General features: G+C 45.0%; 2 protein-coding genes across 3 annotated transcripts in view; both read left to right on the top strand.

Moving 5' to 3' along the window:
• dok2 (docking protein 2) overlaps positions 1-3,027 on the top strand; it is a 14,635-nt gene extending 11,608 nt beyond the window's left edge. For both annotated transcript variants that reach the window (XM_041937742.1, XM_041937741.1), the window contains one exon: positions 1,546-3,027. In XM_041937742.1, coding sequence (XP_041793676.1) covers positions 1,546-2,367 — 822 coding nt within the window. In that variant the 3' untranslated portion in view covers positions 2,368-3,027. The remainder of the gene's footprint in view (positions 1-1,545) is intronic.
• Positions 3,028-13,041: 10,014 nt separating this feature from the next.
• The window catches only part of grin1b (glutamate receptor, ionotropic, N-methyl D-aspartate 1b), a 43,031-nt gene continuing 34,280 nt past the window's right edge, over positions 13,042-21,792 (top strand). The window contains exons 1-3 of the mRNA XM_041937227.1: positions 13,042-13,341; positions 14,691-14,825; positions 16,345-16,521. Of these exons, the coding sequence (XP_041793161.1) occupies positions 13,042-13,341; positions 14,691-14,825; positions 16,345-16,521 (612 nt within the window). The remainder of the gene's footprint in view (positions 13,342-14,690; positions 14,826-16,344; positions 16,522-21,792) is intronic.

Raw genomic sequence — 21,792 nt, 5'->3', positions numbered from 1 at the left:
GTTAGCATTTACTGCTGGTTAGAGTCTACTGTTAGCTGTTAGCATTTAATGCTGGTTAGAGTCAACCTTAAGCTGTTAGCATTTACTGCTGGTTAGAGTCTACTGTTAGCTGTTAGCATTTACTGCTGGTTAGAGTCAACCTTAAGCTGTTAGCAGTTCCTGCTGGTTAGAGTCTACTGTTAGCTGTTAGCATTTACTGCTGGTTAGAGTCTACCGTTCGCTATTAGCATTTACTGCTGGTTAGAGTCTACCGGTCGCTGTTAGCATTTACTGCTGGTTAGAGTCTACCGTTCGCTATTAGCATTTACTGCTGGTTAGAGTCTACCGGTCGCTGTTAGCATTTACTGCTGGTTAGAGTCTACCGTTCGCTGTTAGCATTTACTGCTGGTTAGAATCTACCGTTCGCTGCTAGCATTTACTGCTGGTTAGGGTCAACCTTAAGCTGTTAGCAGTTACTGCTGGTTAGAGTCTACTGTTAGCTGTTAGCATTTACTGCTGGTTAGAGTCAACCTTAAGCTGTTAGCAGTTCCTGCTGGTTAGAGTCTACCGTTAGCTGTTAGCATTTAATGCTGGTTAGAGTCTACCGTTCGCTGTTAGCATTTACTGCTGGTTAGAGTCTACTTGTAGCTGTTACCATTTACTGCTGGTTAGATCTACCATTCGGTGTTAGCATTGACTGCTGGTTAGAGCCTACTGTTAGCTGTTAATGTTTAGTGCTGGTTAGAGTCTACCGCTAGCTGTTAGCATTTACTGCTGGTTAGAGTCTACTTGTAGCTGTTACCATTTACTGCTGGTTAGATCTACCATTCGGTGTTAGCATTGACTGCTGGTTAGAGCCTACTGTTAGCTGTTAATGTTTAGTGCTGGTTAGAGTCTACCGCTAGCTGTTAGCATTTACTGCTGGTTAGAGTCTACCGTTCGCTGTTAGCATTTACTGCTGGTTAGAGTCTACTGTTAGCTGTTAGCATTTACTGCTGGTTAGAGTCAACCTTAAGCTGTTAGCAGTTCCTGCTGGTTAGAGTCTACCGTTAGCTGTTAGCATTTAATGCTGGTTAGAGTCTACCGTTCGCTGTTAGCATTTACTGCTGGTTAGAGTCTACTTGTAGCTGTTACTATTTACTGCTGGTTAGATCTACCATTCGGTGTTAGCGTTGACTGCTGGTTAGAGCCTACTGTTAGCTGTTAATGTTTAGTGCTGGTTAGAGTCTACCGCTAGCTGTTAGCATTTACTGCTGGTTAGAGTCTACTGTTAGCTTTTAGCATTTACTGCTGGTTATAGTCTACCGCTAGCTGTTAGCATTTACTGCTGGTTAGAGTCTACATGTTGACAAAAAGGAAAGTATAGAACATTGTCAGACTGATCCTGTGGGTTACAGGGTTCAGCTCCAGGGTTCAGCTCCATCTGCTGGACAGTTCAGTCATTACGGCCACTGTGAAGGATTCTAAATGACCCAAAGTGAAACAGAGAGTCTTTGATTGAATAGAAACATCAATAAATATTTGATCACTGATCGCTTATGTGTCTGTCACCTGTTCTGTCCTCAGTCTCGTCTAGAGCCTCCGGTCGACAAAACGCTGACCGGTGTGAAGAGTCTGACTCTGGACACACGTGGAGTCCCTGCCCCCCGTAAGAACCAGGTCAAGACGATCTCCAGCTGCCCTCTACCTCACGCTGGCCCCGAATCAGGCCCCAACCCGGCCCCGGGCCCCAGCTCCGCCTCCAACCCCAACCCCCACCTCAGCCCCAAACTGAGCTCCAACCCTAACCCGGACGAGACGTACTCCCAGATCACCCTGCCGGCCGCCAAGAGAGGCGGCGTGGTTCCCCCCTGCGCCCCCCCTGTCATACCCCAGGATCCAGAGTACTCCCTCCCCTTCGACACCATCGCCATGAACGTCATGACCAACATCCTGAGCTCCCATCAGACTGAGAGAGCTGAGTGTGGCTCCGACCCGCTCTACGACAGCATCGACGAGATGAAGATCAGGAACATCTTCCCAAGCAATGCCAACGCGGTCGGGCCAACTTATGGGAAGGTGGAACACATCTACGACGAGCCCGAAGGCTGTGCCGCCGCCGCCGCTGCTCAGAAACCTCCCCCATCCTTGTACGACGACCCCGAGGAGATGAGAGGAGACGCGTGGAGGATTATGGGTACAGCTGCTGACCCTAAAGGTCACGAGTACCCGTACAACCCGCGGGTGGACGACTACGCCGTGCCCAAACGACCCCAGAGGGTGTTTCCCGTTGCACAGAGCACCAACGAAGAAGAAGCCAGAGAGGAGGAGTCACAGGAGAAGGAGGAGGAGCAGAGGGAGGAGCAGCAGGATTCACCGTACAACAACGTGATGGTGAAGATGATGTAGAGACAGAAAGCAGACTCACGTTCAGTCGTCTGCGAGCATTAATGTGATTCAGATCAATCAGTCCGGTTTGATATTTAAATAATTATCACTGATCAGTGTTTCCTGAGCTCATCTGAAGCTCCGAGTGTCTTTGCTAACAAATGCTCTTTGAAATCAGAACATCATTAAAACACGTCACCTTTTCTTTTCCACAGCATCGGTTTGATCTTTGTCTTCAGTTCGTCGCTGAGATACTTTATGAGCACCAGCCACATGTACTCAGATGTCAGTGTCTTTAAACGCATCATAATCTATTTATATCTTTAGAAGATGTTGTTTGATTTGAGAAGACATTAGCTCTTGGTGTGATTTGATGAATCTGATCTCAGTTCAGTTTCAAACATCAGAAAATGTTTCTGTCCAGCAGAGGGCAGCAGAGCTCGCAACATCGATTGTTAATGTGCAGATCAGCCAATTAGCAGAGACCGAATACTTCATCACAACATTATCACCTGAGTCAGAACTGTGAACATCATCATCATCATCCTCTTCATCAGACTGCAAACTGAACTTTGGTCTTTGAATGAATTTGTTTTGTCTATTTGTAGTTTGAGGCTCAAACTTTAACGTTTAACAATAAATTAAATATTCTTTAAATTAAACCTGAAACATGTGAACTCAGAGAGCGTGTCCTGTATTCAGTGTTGTGATGTTTGTGTTGTGTTTTTTGCAGGGGAGAGCTCTGATTGGCTGATGAGGAGCTGCAGCGCTGGCTCACCATCCAATTAGAGAGAAACTTAAACACTTCCTCTCCAGACCTGAAGCTTCTAACTATATTATTATTAATAATCTATTATTTTATTAAAAAATCCTTCAGGCAGACAACAAGTCCTCCTCCACACACACACACACACACACACACACAGACACACACACAGATAGACACATACACACAAAGACACATACACACGCACACATGTGCGATGGCACTGTTTTTGTTTCCAGCTGAGTCTGTTGTAAGGCGGACAGAGAGATGCATGCTGGGATGCCTTTGTAGCCTGCTGAGTCCCTGGGGGGCAGTGTCACTGTGTGTGTGTGTGTGTGTTGACTCACTGGCCTGGAAGCTGAAGGAAACCCTCTCCTCATGAACACCAGAGAAATAAAACAGTGAGCTCATACGTGTCCTACTTCCTGTTCACAGCTGAGATTAGATGGCATGGATGAGACAGTGATGTCATCATGTGGCTTCCACTGGAAGATGAGCTAACAGACAGAAGCTAACAAAGAAAAGCTAACACACAGAGGCTAATTAACTAAAGCTAACAGACAGAAGCTCACAGAGAAAAGCTAACAGACAGAGGCTAATAAACAAAAGCTAAAAGATAGAAGCTAATAAAGAAAAGCTAACACACAGAAGCTAATTAACAAAAGCTAACAGACAGAAGCTAGTAAACAGAAGCTAACAGCCAGAAGCTAACAAAGAAAAGCTAAAAGACAGAGGCTAATAAACAAAAGCTAACAGACAGAAGCTAACAAAGAAAAGCTAACACACAGAATCTAATTAACAAAAGCTAGCAGAGAAAAGCGAACAGACAGAAGCTAGTAAACAAAAGCTAACAGACAGAAGCTAACAAAGAAAAGCTAACAGACAGGGGCTAATAAACAAAAGCTAACAGACAGAAGCTTACAAAGAAAAGCTAACACACAGAAGCTAATTAACAAAAGCTAACAGAGAAAAGCTAACAGACAGAAGCTAGTAAACAAAAGCTAACAGACAGAAGCTAACAAAGAAAAGCTAACAGACAGAGGCTAATAAACAAAAGCTAACAGACAGAAGCTAGTTAACAAAAGCTAACAGAGAAAAGCTAACAGACAGAAGCTAAGAAACAAAAGCTAACAGACAGAAGCTAGTAAACAAAAGCTAACACACAGAAGTTAACAAAGAAAAGCTAACACAGAGAAGCTAACAGAAAAAAGCTAACGCACAGAAGCTAGGAAACAAAAGCTAACAGACAGAAGCTAACAAAGAAAAGCCGTCATACAGAAGCTAATAAACAAGCTAGCAGACAGAAGCTGGCAAACAAAAGCTACGAGACAGAAGCTATCAAAGAAAAGCTACCATACAGAATCTAATTAACAAAAGCTAACAGAGAAAAGCTAACAGACAGAGGCTAATAAACAAAAGCTAACAGACAGAAGCTAACAAAGAAAAGCTAACACACAGAATCTAATTAACAAAAGCTAACAGAGAAAAGCTAACAGACAGAAGCTAGTAAACAAAAGCTAACAGACAGAAGCTAACAAAGAAAAGCTAACAGACAGGGGCTAATAAACAAAAGCTAACAGACAGAAGCTTACAAAGAAAAGCTAACACACAGAAGCTAATTAACAAAAGCTAACAGAGAAAAGCTAACAGACAGAAGCTAGTAAACAAAAGCTAACAGACAGAAGCTAACAATGAAAAGCTAACAGACAGAGGCTAATAAACAAAAGCTAACAGACAGAAGCTAGTTAACAAAAGCTAACAGAGAAAAGCTAACAGACAGAAGCTAAGAAACAAAAGCTAACAGACAGAAGCTAGTAAACAAAAGCTAACACACAGAAGTTAACAAAGAAAAGCTAACACAGAGAAGCTAACAGAAAAAAGCTAACGCACAGAAGCTAGGAAACAAAAGCTAACAGACAGAAGCTAGCAAAGAAAAGCCATCATACAGAAGCTAATAAACAAGCTAGCAGACAGAAGCTGGCAAACAAAAGCTACGAGACAGAAGCTATCAAAGAAAAGCTACCATACAGAAGCTAACAGAGAAAAGCTAACAGACAGAAGCTAGGAAACAAAAGCTAACAGACAGAAGCTAACAGAAAAAGCTAACACAAAGAAGCTAATAAACAAAGGCTAGCAGACAGAAGCTAATAAACAAAAGCTGTTTGTGTGTGACATCAGAGTTGTATCAGCGCTCCAAAATCCAAAACTGAACTGAATCAAATGTGTGATATTTGTGTATATGTGTCCACGAAGATCTACAAAGACCAAGCTCGAACTACACCTGTCATCAGCAACAGAGTCTGCCGCTCTCTGATTGGATGATTCTTTTTAAAACCTGATTCAGAAGCATATTGAGTGAGATCATCTAGAGGAGTGTGCTGAGTGAAACCTGGTTCTGGTTCAGATCTGGTTCAAATTTGGAAGCCGGACTGAAGTAAACACACCTGTGGAGGGTTTAACTCAGCCTGTAAATGTGTGTGTTGGAACAGACCACCGAGATGACATCATTGTGTGTGTGTGTGTGTGTGTGTGTGTGTGTGTGTGTTAATTGTGAGGTACATCTGGTGAGCAGAGGGGATGTGAAATCAGGGTTGGAGATGCTTGTTTCCATGGCAACCACAGTAAGGATCTGGGCTGCGTCCATGTTGCTGTGGCAACCATAGATGCTGGCAGTGGACGGGGTGATGAATGTAATTTAAACACAGAGACAACCACAGAAGAAGAAGAGGAAGGGGCAGATTTCTTCTTCTGCTCTTCTTGTTTTCATCTTCTTTCAACGTGTAAAACTGGAGCACAAACAACCACAAAAACCATTTTTACATTTTCATGTTGAGCTGAGACACAGACTTCAGATCAGGGAAGTTCAGGTTTAACGGCTCTCTGGCTTTTCGTTTCCTGCAGGAACTTTTTCAAGAGGATAAAAAGTGATCTCATCCTGTTGTGATGGCGTCCACTCACATTCCTCCTCATTATCTGACAGTCTGTCACTCTGTTCGTTGTCACGTCACATCTGACATGTTTTCATCCATCAGCACCTCATTGATCACACTTTCAACCCCCTGACTACTGTTTCCTTTATTTCTGTTACTTTTCTCTTTCTCTGGTTTCTCCCTCACTTTTCGACAGTGTTTTCAGTCTCAGTCTGATCCTGATCCACATTCTGCTGCCTGTCCTGAATGTCTGCCTCTGTCTCCTGGTGCTGTTTCTAATCTCAGTTGATGCATTTATAAGAATACTGAATGAAGGAACCATGTGGCAAAAAACTGGACTGACCACCGCCAGCCACAGCAGCTCGAGTTCACCACAGCAGACACAGACTCCAGACTCCAGCCGTTTGTCGCAGACACACAACAAACCCGTATCTATCCTGTACCTTCATGGGCCTGAACCTATGCATTGCTTTGCCTCTGGATTCAAGACTAGTGAGGATCAAAGAGAAAATATGGTGTGGTCCCCGCTATTAAAGCAGCTGATCTATCAGGAATCCACCATTTCTGACTGTTTACACTCTGAAAGAGACAAACTCGCTGCACTGCTGAACTTTATTGTTTCACATTTCACATGGACATAAACTCAGGTCACAGTTCGTGTTCAGATCACAGGCTGAAGCAGGCTGCTCACACTGCTGACAGCAGCTTCTTCTCAGCAGGCTGGCAGCCGTCAGACTGCTCTGACAGTCGCTTCCTCTCGGGTGTTCTTATCGAGTTCATGGTGGAGAAGCAGCCTCGCAGGTGGAGGCTGAACCGAACACGGTGAGCACAGACGCAGCCGGCGTCTTTAACGGGCCACAGTCCTCGGGACAAGACCCCCAACACGTGCTGAGGCTCTCAGGCTCTCAGGCTCTCAGCACCAGGAGAGCAGGGATCTGTCTGCAGATTATATTCTTTTACAACAGCAGCAGTTTGATTGCAGATGAGGCAAACAGGTGACGTGTTTCGGAAGGTTGGTGTGATCAATGCAGACTTTCAGTCCATTCATCATTAAAGAGGCGGTTTTCCACATCCACTTGTCGTTTCACGGCCTCTGAGAGCAGCTTTACCTGTGAAGAGGCCTTTTCCTTCCACTAACTGACGCTGTGTGATCGATACGACAGCCCCACAGTCGAGGCTTTGCTCCATAAATAAAGTTTACATGAATTGAATTGAAAATCTCCATCACTGCTGGTGGTTGACTGTGGTGTAGGTGATCAGAGCCTGACTCATAAAATGCCTTCAGTTTTGTAATAAAATAAAAATATATATAAACAATAAAGATCAAATAATGATGTTTGGCCAAAGTGTGATTTTTATTTCATTTTATTTGATTAAATTCTGGCCCACTGACAAATGTAGTTGGTGACCCCTGGCCTAAAGCATCACACCTTACAATGAGAACATCATGCTGCACCTCGTGACTGAGACCATGAACCACCAGGAAACTGCTCACTGAGGTCATATATCAGGTGACCGGTCAACCAGTGGAGCCGCCCCCACCCTTTTCAGACCTGAGATAAGATAAGATAAGATAAGATAAGATAAGATAAGATAAAACTTTATTTATCCCCAGCCGGGGAAATTTGGGCATCACAGCAGCAGGTGATAGCAGAGGGAGAAAAATAGCAGCAGAGGTAGAGAATATTTAAAAAAAAACAAAATACATGATAAAAAGTAGACTTTATATATATGCACATATTATACAAGCAAAATGAAATTTGACTATATAAAAGAAAAATAAAATATGTAGAAAAAATATATAAAACATTTGTAGAAAGTATTTATTGCCCCCATAGCTGCTGAAAAAGAACAATGTAAGCTGCCTTCAGATTAACAATAATAATAAATAGTGTTACTGCTATTGCACAGAAGAATAAAATATACAAAAACAGTAAATGATGTGTAATATTGCACAGAAAGTGTGGATATGAGTGTAATTTGTCAAACAACATCAACACAGTCTGATGTTATCAGTGTCAGAGTCAGGGAAGTGACACACCTGCTGTCAGGTGGACAAGCTGACCAACCAACAGCCTGTTGATTTGTTTTTGGTTTATTTTTATGTGTTTGTTTTGTCAGTTATTGATGATTATTACAATATTTACTGCTTTATGAATGTCACTAAGTGTGAATCATAAATATGACTTCATCATTCACACCGTGAAGGTGCTTCTGTGAGCGCGCGGGCACGAGCACGTTCATTAATCCTCACAGCAGAGACAGAGAGGCTCGTGCTCGCGCTCCGTCGGCCGCGCGCCTCCTCTCCTCCGTCTGTGAGCGCGCGGGAGCGAGCGTCAGCATCCAAGGACGGACCGCGGGCTCGCGAGCTTCAGGTCATCTGGAAGTCCGCGAGCATCAACCGACGGACACCGAGTGACCGGATGAAGGCTGAAAACCCGGACAGACGACAAGACCAGAAGAGAAAAGAGAAGTGAAACGAGGATTGTTGCCGCTCAGTGAAGCGACGATGAAGACGCGGTGAATCAACAGGACGAGGCGCGAGACCGCATCCAACTGAACGAAAAACAACGTTTCATCGATCCGAGAAGCGACACGAGCAGGACTTCATCCCCGCGGAGGACGACACAGCGCCGATTCAAGACCAAAGAGGCACCTTTAACCTGAAAAACCCGAGTCCGACCCGACCCGAGGGACCGAGCCGGAGGGTCCGACCCAGAGGGACCGAGCAGGGCCGAACCGGCTGCTACTGGGAACAGTGGGAGGCATCAGTGGTGAGAGAAACCACAGACGCTGAAATCAACAGGAGACCGACTGAACGACGCAGTTTTCCACCGGAATCCGGACCCGAGCAGCTGTCCACAGTGAGTCTCTGTGTTCATCCTTCAGCCACTTGTTCATCTTCCTCACCGTGACAAATAGAAATAAGTAAGCCTGACACATGAAGCATGATGCTCTTCATCACTTTCTCCTCTTTCCCTCATCACCCCTTTCTCCCAGCTTTGAACCTCCACCCAGCTGCTCCCTCCACCTCTGCTCCCTCCACCTCTGCTCCCTCCACCCCTGCTCCCTCCACCTCTGCTCCCTCCACCTCTGCTCCCTCCACCCCTGCTCCCTCCACCCAGCTGCTCCCTCCACCCCTGCTCCCTCCACCTCTGCTCTACATTCATTTCTCATGTCAAACTCAGATTGAATCTGAATCTTCTGCTCGGCTCTTCATCAAGCAGTTTTCAGCTGAGGCACAAAGCAAAGTCCAAGAGTAAAGTCAGTGTCTTCACTTTATTATCGCATGTTAGAGAAGAACGGCTATGAAAGATCCAATCAGTGACCCCCCCCCCCCCCCCCAGCAAAGACACGTCCACAGCCGCCCATCAACCCACCGGATTGGACACTGCTGCCGTCACTCCCAGAATGACAGGCGGGTCCGTTTTTACTACGGTTCCACAGATTCTGGTCTATTGATCCACACAAAGTTCTTCCATCAAGGTCAGCTTTGGTGGTTTGTTGACCGATGAGTGGACGGAGAGCCGGAGGGTCCAAAATAAATGGATGAAATCACAGAAAACCGTCCAAAGACCGTAGATTTACTGTTTGACAACATTATAAATATGTTTAAATGAAGCTCATTCACGTCAAACGCTTCCTGCTCTGTCATCACTCATTGTAAACGTCAGTATAGCTGATCTCAGTGCAGCTGTTCAACATCTGCTACGATCACCTGTCGTACTTGGTCAGTTGTTTGATGACAGAAAACATGTTAACAAATTCAATTCACCTTTATTTATACAGCACCAAATCACAACTGAAGTCGTCTCAGGACACTTTCCATTTAGAGCAGGTACAGACCAAAGTCTTCATCTACAGAGACCAGCAGTTCCCTCATGATCAAACACCTGGAGACAGCGGAGAGGAAAAACTGCCTTTTAACAGGCAGAAACCTCGAGCAGAACCAGGATCAGGGTGGGCGGCCATCTGCTTCGACCGGTTGGGTGAGAGAGAGACAGAGAGAGAGAGAGATAGATAGAGAGAGGTTCAGGGTCGGACAGAAATCACAGTACTGACAGCTCTTATAGATTTATAGGTATATGAAGTATATACAGCATAGTGTATACATATGTGATATATTTATGTACGTGATGTATTAACATATTAATAGCAGATAGAATATGAACATAGTACAACACTAATGATCTAATAACAATGTTAGCATAGCTAATAACAATAAAAGTTTCAGTGGATGTCCGGCAGGTGAACTCAGTAGTCCAGGTTCAGCTTCTCTCCATTCAGACCTGCGAGACGAGAAAGCACAAAGACTCCGGGGAAGAAGCCGAGTCAGGAACATGTCTTGATAGAACAGGAACTCATACAGATGGAGAGGGAGGGAAGAACAGAGGTTTGGGTGTCATTGGAAGTCCCTCGGCAGCCTAATCCTATAGCAGCACAGCTAGGGGCTGGTCCAAGGCAAGCCTGAGCCGGCCCTAGATGTAAGCTTTATCAAAAAGGAAAGTTTTCAGCCTGATCTTAAATGTAGAGGGGGTGTCTGCCTCCAGGACAAAGACTCGAAGATGGTTCCACAGGAGAGGAGCTTGATAACTAAAGGCTCTGGCTCCCATTCTGGTTTTAGAGACTTTAGGAACCACCAGTAGGCCTGCATTCTGGGATCGCAATGTTCTACTGGGGTAACAGGGTACGATAAGTTCTTTAAGATAAGATGGTGCCTGACCATTTAATGCTTTGTAGGTAAAGAGAAGGATTTTAAATTCTATTCTGGATTTTACAGGTAGCCAGTGTAGAGCGGCTAATATCATAGTAAGGAAGTGCAATAATCCAGCCTGGAAGTAACAAATGTGTGGACTAGTTTTTCTGCATCATTTTGAGACAGGAAGTGCCTGATTTGTACAATGTTAGGTGGAAAAAAGCATTCCTTGAAATTTGTTTTACGTGGGAGTTAAATGACATATCCTGATCAAAGATGACTCCCAGATTCCTTACTGGGTTGTACTGGGGGCCAGTGTTATGCCATCCATAGTTACTATCTCTTCGGATAGTGAGTTTCTGAGGTGTTTAGGCCCAAATAAGATAACTTCAGTTTTGTCTGAATTCAATAACAAAAAGTTGCAGCTCATCCAGGTCTTTACTTTAGACAAGCTTGGAGTTTAGTCAATTGGTTGGTTTCCTCTGGCTTCATTGATAAATATAGCTGAGTATCATCTGCATAACAGTGAAAGTTTATGGACTGTTTCCTGATGATGTTGCATACATACATAGAGTGAAAGGGATCGGTCCAAGCACGGAACCCTGCAGAACTCCGTGACTTGCTTTAGCGTACACAGAGGAGTCATCATTAACCTGAACAAACTGAAATCATTCTGAGAAGTAGGATTTAAACCAGCTGAATGCAGTTCCCTCGATGCCAATGAGGTGTTCCCGCTCTGTAATAAGATACCATGGTCAATGGTGTCAAATGCAGCACTAAGATCTAGTAAGACCAGTACAGAGACGAGTCCTTTGTCTGATGCAACTAGAAGGTCGTTTGTGACTTTAACCGATGCTGTCTCTGTGCTATGATGCCTCTAAATCCTGACTGGAAATCCTCAAATAACCAATTGTTATGTAAAAAGTCGCACAGCTGACTAGAAACGGCTTTCTCAAGAATTTTAGAGAGAAAGGGGGGGGGGGGTTAGATAAAGGTCTGTAGTCGGCTAAGACCCCTGGATCAAGAGTAGGCTTTTTAAGCAGAGGTTTTATTACAGGACTTTAACTTCTTACAGGACTGTGGTACGTAGCCTGTTGACAGAGACAGGTCGATCATGTCTAATAAAGATCCAACTGAGGGTCAAACGTGTTTAAACAGTTTGGTCAGGATGGGGTCTGAGATACAGGTTGATGGTTTTGATGAGGAAGTTGTTGAGATGAGTTCATGAAGCTCGACAGGAGAGAAGCTGTCTGAAAATACGACGGGTTTAACAGCTGCTGCTGTGGTTGAAGATCAATCAGTACCACTGAGGGCAGCAGTTTGTCTCTAACAGTGAAAATTTTATCATTAAACAAACTCAGGAAGAACAAATCAAAGAGGTCCCCAGAAGGTAATACCAGCACGTACTCCTTACACACACACATATAGACACACATACACACATACACACACACATACACACACATATAGAGACACACATACACACATATAGACACACATACACATGCATCGTCTCTTCTCTTATCAACACTGCTGTCGTTCTGAAGCTGGAAGGTTTCAGTTCATGTTGGGACACGAGCAGGATGTGGTTTAGCATCGTCTTCCCTGAAAAACACGTCGTGTCCTCGGCAACCTGAATCCATGGTCCAGCATGTGTAGCCTCGTGTAGGTTGACCCCTGCTGTGTTTTGAAGTCGTCTGTTGTCGTTGTAGTTTGGCCGGTGAAAAAGTGGTTTGCTGATGAGTCAGAAAGTGGATTTCAGAGTCAGAGAAGAAGTGGCAGCAGAGACAGGAAGTGACAGGAAGTGTCTGACTGAACTTGTTTCTGTTGTTGAACCTCCTGGTTCTGGTCTGTTATAATCCTGGTCCTGCAGCTCCCATCTGTTCACTGTGCTGCTGATTCACACGACTGATCTCAAATCACTTTCCAGCGTCGAGACTGAGATCCAGAACCTCGTCCACAGTTGGACAGACTGAAGCCACTGAAACATGTGAAGACAGCAGCTTCGCTCATATTCAGCAGAGATTTAGTGTCACTGTGACAAAACCAGGATCCAGCCTCAGACTCACCATCGTCATCATCTTCATCACCATCAGAGATGAATGAAGAAACGTTGTTCTGTAGTTCAGAAGTTAAATCTCATCATGGCTGCTGGAGGTTGGACCGGGTTTGCCTTCCTCGCACGCTGACTCACTAAACTACGATCAACACGTTAGCATTGTTCCTGTGAGCATGTTAGCTTCCTAATGTTAGCATTTAGCTCAAAGCACTACAAGTAAGTTGAGCCTCACAGAGATGCTCACATGACCTCTGTTTTTACCTTCCTCTCCTCCTCCTCTTCCTCAGTGGAGCTTCGCGGCGTGCTGCTCCTCACCGTCCTGCAGTGCTGCTCGGTGGCCCGCGGCGGTTGCGAGCCTCGGCTGGTGAACATCGGCGCCGTGCTGAGCCAGAAACGCTACGAGCAGGTGTTTAAGGAGGCGGTGAGCCAGGCCAACACTCTGTACGGCAAAGACAAGTTCAAGATGAACGCCATCTCTGTCACACACAAACCCAACGCCATCCAGATGGCCCTGTCCGTCTGCGAGGACCTCATCTCCAACCAGGTGAGTCACCTGACGGCCCCGGCTCGTCTTCAGCCCGGTCTTTAAAGGAAGAGTCGTTCTGTTTGGTTCAGCTTGTTGCTCCGGAACTTTCCTTCACCTGAAGAATAAAGTGAAGAGCAGCAGCTCTCAGATCAGATTCTGTTCACGTCTGTCGCCTCGTGTCTCAGGACACGAAAACAACAAACAGACAAGACACAACAGCTGATCGGTCAGCTGATCGACTCAGACTTTCACAATAAAAGTCAGCAACGGCAGGATTTATTCAAACACAACGTCGCACCTGTCGGAACAATTTAACAATCTGAAAGTCTGACAGGTCGTCAGGTGATCGATGGATTCAGAGAGAGAGAGAGAGACAGAGAGGGAGAGAGAGCGAGAGAGAGAGAGCGAGAGACAGTTTGTCCTCTGAGAGAAAGTCAACGAACAACGGACGAGTTTCAATGTTACAACAGAAAAATGAGCAACATCCTTCAGTAACCTGTCGCCTTTGTAGAAGAAATGAGGCCAACATGGCGTCGACGTGTCAGAGAGAGAGAGAGGCAGGGAGAGAGAGAGAGAGAGAGAGAGAGAGAGAGAGAGGCAGGGAGAGAGAGAGAGAGAGAGAGGCAGGGAGAGAGAGAGAGAGAGAGAGAGGCAGGGAGAGAGAGAGAGAGAGACACGGATAGAGAGAGAGAGGCAGGGAGAGAGAGAGGGAGACACACACGGATAGGGGGAGAGAGAGAGAGAGAGGCTGGCAGGGAGATGGACGTCAGATTATATCCTCTCTCTCTCTGCAGAAACAGAGATGTAATCCCTCCATCTCTCCTCTGGGAGGATGGAGGGATTACAGACACACACACACACACACACACGAAGACTTCCTGCAGGCTACATGTGTGATGTAGAAATAATTTCCACCGTCTCAAACAGCCAGCGGTGGAGGAAATATTCACTGCAGTAAAAGTACTAATACACACTGTGACAATACATTACTACATTCAAAACCTGAGTGAAGTAAAAGTATGTGAGTATTATTAAAGTACTCACAGTCAGAGTGTTGTTGTTTCCTGTCAGTGTTTCTCATCATCTCTGATGTTTGTGGATTAATATTCCTGCTGTAGATGTTTCTACTTTATATCCTGTCGGCTGGTTTAATCTACAGCGATGCATCATATTCTATTAGATCATCATGTGTTTGTCCTGTGAGAACCTCGTATCTCAGAAAAACAGCCTGTTTTTAGCTCTGTGACGATGCATTTCCAGCTGATCCAAGAGGCTTTTAAACAGTTTATTTAGCTGAAGAAGACATGAAGGAAAACTTCATCCTTCAGTTCATCACATGTCTTCTTCTGCTTCTTCATCTTCTGCAGGTGTATGCGATCCTGGTCAGTCACCCTCCTCAGTCCAATGACCACTTGACTCCAACACCCGTCTCCTACACCGCCGGTTTCTACCGAATCCCCGTGGTCGGCCTGACAACACGCATGTCCATCTATTCTGACAAGGTAACCTGAAGCACCAACACTGCGGTTACAGCTGCAAACCCAATCTTTGTTCTTCTTCTTCTTCATCGTGGTGTTCCTCAGGGATGTTTCCTCAGTCTTTTGGTATTTTTACGTCCGCTCTTCCTCTGGTGCTTGTAATCAGAAGTCATTCAGTGACATCCCTGTCAGCTGTTGCACAGAGAAACACATTAAAACAAACCAAAGCAGCCAATAACAAGTTAAAAACAGAAGCACAATAGGACAATAAGACAGGAAGTATCTTTCTGATAACTACAAATGATACAAATTGATTTCTTTTATTTGCTCTGCTAAGAAGAGTGTGTTATTTAATACTGCGTAGTTTTAGGACTCTGGCAGATGTTGCCAGACATGTTGATGCTGTCCTTTGTTGACTTCAGGCTCCATTTAGTGCAGAATATTTAGTCTAGTTTGTCCCAGTTCAGAGACTCTCAGATGTGTGATTGAACTGGAAACCACTCAGAGTCTCTCTCAGCTTTACAATATTGATGAAATAATTCAGTGTCATGAGTCCCAGAATATCCCAGCACTCCCAGTGAACAACGCTCCAGTGACTCTGCAGTTTGTTCCAGAGGATTTAGAAAGAGATGAAATATTCACGTGTTTGTGGGTCCGTGTTTCAGGTGAGGTCAGAGAGTGTTTGATGTTCACACCAGCAGTGAAAGATTCAGTTCACGGAGTTACGAACAGAATGAAACGTCTGTTCATGCAGGTAGTTCTGCTTTTATTAGTCAAAACTCGAAGTCAGAGTCGTTTCATTTTGGTGCGCGGTCCTTTACCATTTTTCACACGCTCATTAATGAACAACAGCTGGAAAACATGTCGCCACAACATCCCGCCAGCGGAAAATCAACAGTTTCACTGCAAATAAAACAACGTACTGGAAACCAGTAACCAGTAATTTTCTAGTTAGATTTGTTACAGTCTTCCTGGCTCATTAATAGATACCTGTTAGCTCTGGCTAACAGCTAACATGACACATACTTCAGTGACAAACAGCAGTTAGTAGCAATACTAATGCTAACACAGGCTACACAAAGTTAGCACTACAGGTAGTGAGAAATTAACTGGAAGTGTCCCAAAAACATTAACGGGCAGGTTAGTACCAACAAAAGAAAACACGTAACGTTAGCAAGAACAAAACAAGACATGCAATGTTAGCATGAACAAGAGATAACACGTAGCGCACATATGTCAAAGTGATTCCATAAAGGGCCGTGTGGCTGCAGGTTTTCGTTCCAACCAAAGAGGAGCACACCAGGCCAACCAATCAACATCAAGGGATCATTAGTTATCAGCTTAAGACTGAGATCAGCTGATTAATTGATTCCAGCCTGGTGTGATGTGCAGCCACACGGCCCTTTATGGAATCACTTTGACATGCCTGACGTAGCGTTAGCAAGAACAAAACGAGACATGCAATGTTAGCATTAACAAGAACTTCCAGAGGACGCTTCACTCGCTATAGATAACACGACTCTGCTCCTGTCCTGGTCTTCAGAGCATCCACCTGTCCTTCCTGAGGACGGTGCCTCCGTACTCCCACCAGGCTCACGTCTGGTTCGACCTGATGAGAGAGTTCAGGTGGAACCACATCATCCTGATTGTCAGCGACGACCACGAAGGACGAGCTGCTCAGAAGAGACTGGAGACGCTGCTGGAGGAGAGAGAGACCAAGGTTAGCTGTGTGCTGAACACACACACACACACACACACACACACACACACACACACACACACACACACGCACGCGCGCGCACACACACACACACACACACGCACGCGTGCGCGCACACACACACACATGTGTCATCACATGTTAATGTAACAACGTGTGTGATGCCTGGTTCTGATCTGGCTGTGTGTGTGTGTGTGTGTCCATCTGTCAGACTGCAGTTTCACTTCTGTCCAGCAGAGGCAGCGTTAATGTTCAGCTCATCTCAAAGCTTCAATCTTTCCTGAGGTCATTTCAAGGTTTCTGGTTGCCATAGTGACACAGTGTTGTCAACATTTTGTTGATGCAAACTGACATTAGCTGAGCCTGAATCGCCCAACGTGGCAGTGAAAGGTGGATGACTTCATGACTGTACTGAAGAGAATGAGGTCATGTGACTTCAGGCCAATCACATTCCAACATGACGGTGTTTTCTGTAACTTAACTTATGTCTGTAGAACTGAAGCTGCTGTCTGTACAACTCCCTCCATCATCCCTCCACCGTCCCTCCATCATCCCTCCATCGTCCCTCCATCATGCCTCCACCGTCCCTCCATCATCCCTTCGTCATTCCTTCGTCATCCCTCCATCGTCCGTCCACCATCCCTCCATTGTCCCTCCATCATCCCTCCATCATCCCTCCATTGTCCCTCCATCGTCCCTCCATCACCCCTCCATCATCCCTCCATCGTCCCTCCATCATCCCTCCATCACCCCTTCATCGTCCCTCCATCATGCCTCCATCATCCCTCCATCATCCCTCCATCGTCCCTCCATCGTCCCTTCGTCATCCCTTCGTCGTCCGTCCACCATCCCTCCGTCATCCCTCCATCGTCCCTCCATCATCCCTCCATCGTCCCTCCATCATCCCTCCGTCACCCCTCCATCGTCCCTCCGTCATCCCTCCATCATCCCTCCATCTTCCCTCCGTCACCCCTCCGTCACCCCCCTGCCTTTTATATTCTTTCCTCTCGAGGTTTCAGAGCAGCTTCTCTTTCATCACTTTCTTTTCTTTTCTAGTTTTCTTCTCTTTTTTTTAAGTCTCCACCAAGAATGTTTTGTTAATTGATGCATGTTGTCAGGCAGCAGGATTTCAGCAGATATTCAGGTCTGATGTTTCCACGGATCATAAACAGACCTGCTTTTTCAGACAGTCTGAACACGAGTCCAGCTGCTCTCTGGCTCCTCTGAACCAGACTGACCGTCCATGACCTCGTTATCCAGATTCTAATGTTGTTGATTATTTTAGCCTGGTAGCAGCACGTTAGCCCGGATCAGCTAAAGCACACGTGAAGAACCGGACCAGGAATCGACTCACGCTGTAAATATACTCAGTTTAATACCGGTGAAGTTCAGTAGTGACTGTTTCCTGTTCTGTTCTCTGACTTATTAACCGTTTGAACATTTTCAGTTTTCTTATGAACCTTCATGAAAAACAGTTTTCCGTCATTGTGTTCAGTAGATCCTCTTCTGATCTGTTTCTGATCTGTTTCTGATCTGTTTCTGCTGTTTGTGTCTTGGTGGAGGTTCAGTTTATTTCCTTCTTTTTTTACGTCCTTTCATGTTTTTTTACTTTTGTCTTTTCTTTTGTCCAATTAAAAAACAGCTTCAGTCCCTTCCTTTTTTTTAGGCCTTTGTCTCTCTGCCTGTCTCTCTGTCTGTCAGTTTGTCTGTCTCTCTGTCTGTCTGTCTCTCTGTCTTTCTGTCTCTCTGTCTGTCTCTGTCAGTTTGTCTGTCCATCATCATTCAGTTCTTCACCTCCGTCTGTTGACTTGTTTCTCATCACCTCGACACTGAAGGAGTTCGGAGTCGTGCAAACACATCTCAGCTGCTTCAGTCACAGCTGTCGACCTGACAGACAGACAGACAGACAGACAGACAGATGGACAGACAGACAGGCAGACAGACAGATTAAAGAGAACATGGTACAACTAGCAGTGATCGGTGATGGTTAATCAATAAGTTGATCAATAGACTGACAGTTTTTATAATCAGTTGTGAAGATGGACTCATTTCCTTTATTGAAGTAAAACTATAGATATCATGGTCTTCTATTACTTTCCTGAACATTAGTATTACTAAAGTGAAATGTACTGAAAGGCACAATGTGAACGATAAACGATAAACCTGCGAGGCCGAGCTATAATTTAGCCTGTGTAGCAAGTACACAGGCTAAATTATAGCTCTAAAAGGTATAATGGGGCTAGGCCTTCAGAAGATAGGTTTCGACTCTCGGAGGTAGTGGTACAATAACACACACAGACAGCAGATGCAGTTGGTAGAAAGTATTATTGTGTGACAATATATATATACAGTGATCCCAATATTTACAATCTGCAGATTAATAATTACTAGTACAGTGCACTTGACCTATTTGATGCATCAACAACATTTAAGTCACATTAATCCCTGATGTAACCATTAGGGCAGCAGTTCCACACACACCAGGTTATGTATCGCAAACCACAGAGTTCATAGGAGATGAGGCGCTTGGGGAAAAACAATCCAGTTTGTGCGCCACAAGGGTAGAATCCAAAATGTCCACTGTGTGTGTGTTCAAATTGCGAGTGTGTGTGTGTGTGTGTGTGTGTGTATGTATGTATGGGTGCAAGAGAAGGTGAGGAGGAAACAAGGCGGCCAGAGCCTCCTACCAGACCAGGAGAGCTCTTAAACTGAGACTGCTCGGCTCCAAAACAGTGTCTAGCTCGCCATCGAGTTTGATTCTGCCTCCGTACAAGCACCTGGCCTGTACAATGTAAACAGGACCATATTTAAATAAACATTTCACTAACTAGTTAGATGTACACCATAATACAAGGTTCAATACTTCATAAGTAACAATAGGGAAAAACATTTATCAATAAAGTGCATTTGTTTAAACACATTATCACTCCACTTCATAAATAAGCATAACAATTACATGTCACTCATTTCTTAAAAAACATGTGCATATTCACCAAAATAATCGCACATGTGTAATTGTGCTGTAGTGGCACATCAATCACATCAATGAAAGAGCATTAGCATTTAGAAATAAAGTGTGCTGTAGCATTGAAAGTGCCGATGCTAGCGCTAATGCTAACGCTAACAACAACAGGCAGACTCACCGATTGCAGAATATATCCGACGCACCGCACGTCCAACTTATCCCTCCCCGCGCTGGTTAATGTCTAAAAGGCTGAATGATGTAACGGCGGCGTTTAGAATGATATAACCAAGAATTTATATGTGAAAATAGTAATTGTTTGTAGCGACCGACCTGTAGCAGCTGCTCCGCACGCTTCCCCTCACCTTCTGAATGAGAGACGGGGCGACAGCTTGAAATACGCGCTCCGAGCGACGCGATTGGACAGCCGCGACCTCCCAGGTACGTGCGTGATGACGCAACACATCACCGGACTTACGCACTCCTCTGGCGGACTTTGTTATATTAAGAATAGATTTCCACCCGGTTACACGAGGTCAGGTCGACACACCTGGCAGGTACAGACAGGACCTCCTGCCCCCTGGTGTCCAGGCGTGCCGCTGGAGTGTTTTGTCATGTACGTGTGATGATGGAGACGGAGGATGTTTGTGACTCCATCTCATTTTAATACGGAGGTCTGTGGGGACTGACTCACTTTTAGAGTCAGCCTCAAGTGGCCGTTTGAGGAACTGCAGCATGTGAAGCGTTAGCTGCTCGGTTCAGAGGAGAGGAGTGAAAGTTGAGAAAAGTTAAAATGTGACTTCCTGTTTTGTGAGAGGAGCCACAGTGAGACTCATGAATGTTAGAGAAGCATGAATATTACAGCACATTAGTTAAAGTAGGTGAACTGCGGCGTGTGTGTTGTTTCTGAATTAAACATCTGATTCATAATGAAATAATGATGACGATCGCAGGCTGCTGTGCCGTTCCACTGAACCTACTGTATGGAGACAATAGATTAAACTGCACATCGACGGCTTCGCTCCGTCTCTGCAGAGACACTCGAATACTCATCACGTTATCATCGACATGCTGCACGTCATTCAGCCAGCACGATCAAACAGAGTCCAGGTTACACACGGAGGGTTTGTACGACCACGTCTCATCACGTGGTCAATTGATTCTAATCATTTCCACAGCACTAATTACTGCTAACTAAATGAGTCATGTTAGCTTTTCCAGACGCTTCTATTTTATCGCATCGCAGAGTGAAAATAAAAGTAACGTATCGTGATCCATGAATGTTCAACACAGAACCTGACAACATGAAATCAATGTGTCTCCACTGAGCGCTCTCGAGTCTTGGCGGCTGGCTGTGAACTGCTGTCGCTGTACGCCATTTACTTCAAGCTCGTTAGCTTAGCTTAGCAGCTAACAGTAATAAGTCAGAGACAATAAGTCTCCACAGGTTGTCAAAAACTGCATTAGTGTGATTATTTTATACTCAGGAACTCAATAAAACCTGATGGAGGCACAAAGCTAAGAGGCTACGATAGCTTCCTGTCGTTGAACGTGGAAACTGGTCCTTTTGTTTGTGGTGTTGCAGGAACTGTGAGCACAGAACGTCCAAATACTCAGACCGTCCACGTGAGCAGCTTCAGCCGGCGACGAGCACGAAAACCAGCATGTGTGTCTCTTTAAAAGCAGCGCGAGGCGTTCAGGGACTCACAGCCAGGATGTAAATTTAATGAGATTAACATTTGGAGCGGATTGAGTGGAGGACTAATGGGACGCTCTGCCGCCACACCAGCTTAGCATCAGAGGACGTTTCTGCAGAGCCACGTCGCCGCTATAAAATCAAACTTAACTGAAACTCCCGACACCAGTCTGGTCCCGAACTGAGCTTTCTTTTATTTAGAAAGACGCTCTGCCGACTTTGCCTACATCTGAACACATTAGCCTATACAGCGGTTTGTTTCTGATCTGGAGGTGTAACATTACGTCCTGGACTAAAGCTAGCAGGTCCCAGGTCATTTGGTTTTTGGCTGGTTCATCCGGGTATTGCCTGGAGTGGGTGGACCATCGTAGGGACGACCGCCCTGAAACAAACTAGATGAAACTGAACTAAATCTGTTAAAGAATAAATTATTTCAGCATTAAAGCTTTCAGATATTTTATTTAGTTAAACAATAATTAAACTAACCACAACAGATAACAATGAAATCTGCTACAACACAAACAATGAGCCAGTAATGATGACATCAATAATGATTCAGTTCACAGTAACCAAAGCAGCACTAAACACCTAGAAGAGAAGAGAAGATAAGAGA

The sequence above is a fragment of the Chelmon rostratus genome, chromosome 5 (assembly GCF_017976325.1).
Source record: "Chelmon rostratus isolate fCheRos1 chromosome 5, fCheRos1.pri, whole genome shotgun sequence".
Classification (NCBI taxonomy): domain Eukaryota; kingdom Metazoa; phylum Chordata; class Actinopteri; order Chaetodontiformes; family Chaetodontidae; genus Chelmon; species Chelmon rostratus.
This window is presented reverse-complemented; position numbering and strand designations above follow the sequence as displayed.